The 5,386-nt window shown below is 39.3% G+C and overlaps 1 protein-coding gene across 1 annotated transcript in view; it reads left to right on the top strand.

Moving 5' to 3' along the window:
• The first annotated feature begins 1,894 nt into the window (after positions 1-1,894).
• Positions 1,895-5,386, top strand: part of prkcha (protein kinase C, eta, a) — a 29,176-nt gene continuing 25,684 nt past the window's right edge. The window contains exon 1 of the mRNA XM_005723968.1: positions 1,895-2,506. Within this exon, the coding sequence (XP_005724025.1) occupies positions 2,156-2,506 (351 nt within the window). The 5' untranslated portion in view covers positions 1,895-2,155. The remainder of the gene's footprint in view (positions 2,507-5,386) is intronic.

Below are 5,386 nucleotides of genomic sequence, written 5' to 3'. Positions count from 1 at the left end.
TTAGTCACAGCGAACTGCTAAACAAGCGAAATAAAGAAATGCAAAAACATGTCAAACACTGTGTGTGTCGGGTGCTTGCTACACATGCCGTCTGTGATGGTGGGGGCAGTGTTAGGGCATGGGTATGTATGGCTGCCAGTGGAAGCAGGTCCCACTGTGGCTGCTGATAGAAGTATCAAAATGAACTGTGAGGTGTGCTCAGATTCAGTCAAATGCTGCAAACTGACTGGACAGCAATTCATGGTGCAAATGGATAATGACCCAAAGCATACTGCAGAAGCACCCAAGAGTTTCTCATGAAATGAAAGAAGTGAGTCAATTCGGTCACATGATCTCTGGCTAATAGAGCGTGCGTTTTAGTCAACTGGAGACCAAAATACCCACAAACCAGCAGCAACTCGGTTTGGCTGACATAGCATCTCAGGAGACGAAACACAGCATTTGGTGATGGGTTCTAGACGTCATGGAGTCATGAAATATTAAAAATGATCCTTATGGAGCTTGGGATGGGGATTGGTTATATGCTGTTCAGTAGTTCTCAAAAATCATCCAAATTGTAATGGCCTGAATGTATTGAGGTATGTCTTTGTATCGTTTGGTACTTGTTTTATTAGGCCTGATATGTCAAACTGCATGTAAAAACTCTATAAATAAAGAGGGGGGAAAGAGCCTTATGTATAAAATTATGTTAGTTTGTCTAATTAATTTTGAGCTTCTGAGAATGACAGGCTCTATGTAAAAAATATCTGCATTTCTTAAACAGTCAATTAAAGCTGAAAGTCTGCACTTCAATCAGATCTTCAGTCTTTGATTTCAGATCCCCTGCGGTGGTGCACAGACGCCAAACTGCATGAAAATACGTCACTATGGCTCTAACTGGAAGCACGATACTTCCTGCTTGCTTGTTTGGTTTAAATTACATTCGATTTTTGAAATATTTCTCATTATAACGTCCAACAATACACTAAATAATAAATATCAAGTCTAGTTCCAAACTGGTCTGTTTGATTGATTTTTACTTGGTGTGCCCTGATAGAATCCATTAAGGCTCTAAATATAAAGACAAAAAGCTTTGCATACTTACTTATGTGTCACGTCTCATGTTCGTTTCAGGGTGTTTCATTGTATTTACTGATCTTTCATGGCCATCTACTGGATGAAGAGCAAACTGCAAACATAAAACTATCAATACACTGTGTAAAAGTACATCCAGTTCTTTATTTATTAGTTATTTGCATTGTTTTTCTTTAATTTAGAAACAGATTTTTTTCATTTGTTGTATTTTTTTTTCCACTTCTGCAGAAGTGCAAGGCTAAGCTGTTGTCGGGAGCTCTGATGCGAGGGTAGATTTTCTTTGTTGGCAGCCTGTGGTCAGCTTATCTGTGCTGGTTCTGATCAGAACTAATCAAGCCTACTCTTTATGGTTTTAGCAAGCTTTAGATTAAAGTATACTTAAGCAGCTGTTACACGAGCTATGACAACTGCATGTAAAAAGTAGCCAGTCAAGTCTGACAAAGAAAAAATCTCTTTAAAGGTTTTTAAAGCCTGATAAAGCCCTTGAAGTTATAAATGAGAAACTCGGACTCTGTAGTGCACGATAAGAGCCAAAGGGGCGATATTTCATCACAGAGTGAAGGACAGGTGAAGCACCACAGCACCTTACACAAACAGAGTGTTGCATCATGGTCTATATAGTACCAGACTCCATTTTTTTCTACACAAAGAACTACAATACAATCACGTGACACACCAACCCGACAGTGACAGGTTGAGAGGTTTGCTGATGTGTGTGTGTGTGTGTGTGTGTGTGTGTGTGTGTGTGTGTGTGTGTGTGTGTGTGTGTGTGTGTCAAATGTTATGCGGAACTTGTGCCTCCTCCCCAGCATGCTGTCGCTTCCTATTTACTGAAAGCATTTGAAGCAGGTTCGCACCGATACTGGCTGCAGCTTTTTGCGCTCACAGTAAACGCGCTGCACAGACGGTCAGCACAAAAACTTTTAGGTCAGGATGAGCTGACACCAAGAACTGTGAACAGATTTGGTCGTTGTTGACCTGAAGTGAGCGTGAATGACTTTTTCTCCATATTGTTTTTAAAATATTATTTTTAATTTGCCTGCTGTCTTTTTAACTTAGCGCATATATAAGCTTAGTAAACATGAAGTTTAACGGGTATCTAAAGCTCCGGATCGGCGAGGCGGTGGATCTGAAACCGACTACCTTCTCCCTCCGCCACTCTGTCATCTTCAACAAGGCTCCTCCAGCCATGGACCCCTACATTGTGGTGAAGGTGGACGACTACAAAATTGGGCAGACTCACACCAAGCAGAAAACCAACATGCCCACGTACAACGAGGAGTTCTGCCTCAACGTGAACGACGGCAAACAGATCGAGCTGGCTGTTTTCCACGACACTCCAATCGGATATGATGACTTTGTGGCCAACTGCACCATTCAGTTCGAGGACCTCATCGAAACTTCCAACACAGGGGAGACTTTTGAGGGATGGGTAAGTTTTAGGGTTCCCTTGTTTTTTTGTTTAAGTGAAACTGTCATTTAATGGCTGTTTAAGTGTTATTTCTTCCATTTAAATTTAGACCATCCTTTAACCATAAACATGGGTGGATTCGTCTGTCAGGATGCCCTGGGGCACAGATGTGCAGCTGGCCACACACCACTACATACACCTCACAATATGAGAGCAGGCCTGTGGTCTCGTACTGAGAACAGTGCCTAATAATAATAATAATAATAATAATAAGAAGAAGAAGAAGAAGAAGAAGAAGAAGAAGAAGAAGAAGAAGAAGAAGAAGAATAAAATGTTTTTATTATTAAAGTACACACACCTCCAAGCAGAGTTTATTGGTTCAACCCGGAGCCAAAAACGCCTCAGATCCAATGACAGTATGATGGCATTTCCTGCCATCATACATTGCCTTGGAAAATTAAATAACAGCCAGAATCAATATACCTGAAGGTCCAATACCAACAATACTTAGTATTTCCAGCATGATCACTCACATCACTTACAGCTGCCACATACCCAGACATGAACCAGTTCCTGTTTGCTGGAGCAGTAACTGACCCAAAGTTTCTGCCTGTCCCATCTCATGTAGCTTTATTGTAGTATATGTATGAGGAAATAATGCAAAGGAAGAGATTTTTACAATTCTTTATAATACAGAAACTTTAGTGTCAAAAGCTCTTAAAGAAATTTATCACTGATCCACTTTTAGTTGGTAATGTGAAATGGGCCTACTGTTTACAAACCTAGGCTTAATGGGAACATATACTTTTATTCTTATTTTTTGTCAGATATATATGCAATTTAAATTGCATATTCATGTTAAACAAGGCTTTAACTATGTTAAAAATGCATTATACAGACAGCTTTGAATTAGGGAACGGAATCAAAGAGTATCTCAGAAGCTAGTGTGATATTATTTTGATACATTGCCCACAATAACATTTGAATACAGTATTCTGTGTAACTGAAGGATAATTTTTTTTTAAAGGGTGAAAAGCTGGAATTTTATATACAGTATGTACACTGCGGTGTCACATTAGTGTATAACTGATTAGTTCAGTGAACTCTCAGCTGGATGTTCACCATCTTTACTAAAGCTTCTGTGCATTTTACCCTCATTCATTTGAGTAACACCCCCCAGTGTGTCTGTAATTGCATGGCAAAAAAAAAAGTATTGTAATTTTATTGACCCACCTGTACTGGGGATGCTAAATTTTTACTTTCGGCAACAAAAATGTTACAGAGATTTCTTTATAGTCATCTTCAGGCCTACGAAGCCAAACTAAAGTCGTCTTGCTGCCAATATATATGTAAACATTTCAGTAAAACAGTGTTCTTCAGAAGTCTTACTGACACTTCATTTACTCTTGTCAGCAAATACCATGCTAGCTTTGTTAGCTTTGGTTGTTCCTGACAGCAGACCTTTCCCATGTCAGTCATGCATTGTATGCCAATTAACTGAAGCATGCACAGGAAAAAACCTGCACATATGTTTTTTGCAGCTTGTGACTGAAAGACTTAATTGACCGAACACGAGAAAACAAACAATGCAAAGGGCATTAATATTTACAGATCAGTCACATGTTACACATGTTGTTCATGCGCTTATTCCTGGTTAGATTAAGGTTCCAAAATAAGCAAGTTAAGTTGAGATTCAAGTTTTAATCAAGAACAAACAAACCAGTGAACAAATGCAAAAATAAACAAGTTTTGCTCACAGGCACGCGGTGCTTCTCCTCAGCAGGCTTTCTCAACGCTGGCCAATCAGACAAGTGTGCTTTAAGTCAGTTTTTTTTGTTTTGTTTTACTTAAGACTGATTAAAAATGTAGTTCCAGGTTGATTTATAGTAAAAAAAAAAGTTAACCTCTAAAGTCACATTCACATTAGGCGCTATTTTAACTTCACATCAGAGCTTTAATACTTTATGAACAGCGTTTCAGAGCAGGTTTAGAAGGCAAAGCCTGTTATTAAGCTCAGGGCGCTGTTCACTACACGCCTCAGTGTGTGACTAATTTTCCCTCTTTTTGTGCCTGAAAACAATAACACCCTCCCATCTGCACTGAGATCCTCCCTGCTTCTACAGGAGGAAGAGGTTTAAACAGAGTCCGAGATTTATTAACTCATTTTCAACATAAAGTGTTGGGTCAAGAACCTCTGTCATAAATGTTGCTCATACACTGCCTTAGAATTGTTATTGGCAGCAACCATGGTCACAAACCACACATGCAACTGTAGTGGGGAGGTGTTAATTTTACTTATAAGACCTGCTAACTCACAAGCAAATACAGAGAATTACCCAGGCCTGCACGAGCTGCCTCTAGAGACATGTATTTTTATAACTTCCACACGTCTGCTCTCAGCCGTTTACAGAGTTTCACAGTTCACAAAACTTTGTCGATTGAGGCGTAAAAGAAGCTTTGTCCAAAATTTTGTTGCTATAATACCATATATGCACAGTTTTCAGTGGAAAAAATGACCTCATGAAGCTTAAATTAAAGCCTAATGTGAAGTACCACAGTGGTTTCACTCTTATTTACACTGAAACACAAAAAAGTGCTTCTTGAAACTGGAGTTTCCCTGTTCAGACTTACTCTCATCCCTTCAGGACTAGAAGCCACTGCAGGTGTGAATGTAACCTGAGCATGGCCCTTACGCTGTCTCCTCACTTTCTCATTACGTCATAGCACATTAGAAACAAATGCCTCATAGAGTCCATTTAATGTGGCGGTTTTGTATAAATCAGCAATAATATGCAAATTGCAATATAATGCAATAGTGCTATAACCTTCAGTAGTTCTCTATCTCACATTTGGAAACAGCTCTGCCCTTGCACATAGGGCAGAGCTGTTTTATATATTTAT

Source organism: Pundamilia nyererei, unplaced genomic scaffold (assembly GCF_000239375.1).
Source record: "Pundamilia nyererei isolate P.nyererei 1_Seehausen unplaced genomic scaffold, PunNye1.0 scaffold00010, whole genome shotgun sequence".
In the NCBI taxonomy this organism is placed as follows: domain Eukaryota; kingdom Metazoa; phylum Chordata; class Actinopteri; order Cichliformes; family Cichlidae; genus Pundamilia; species Pundamilia nyererei.
Note: the sequence above shows the minus strand (reverse complement) of the source record. Positions and strands in the feature narration are given on the sequence as shown.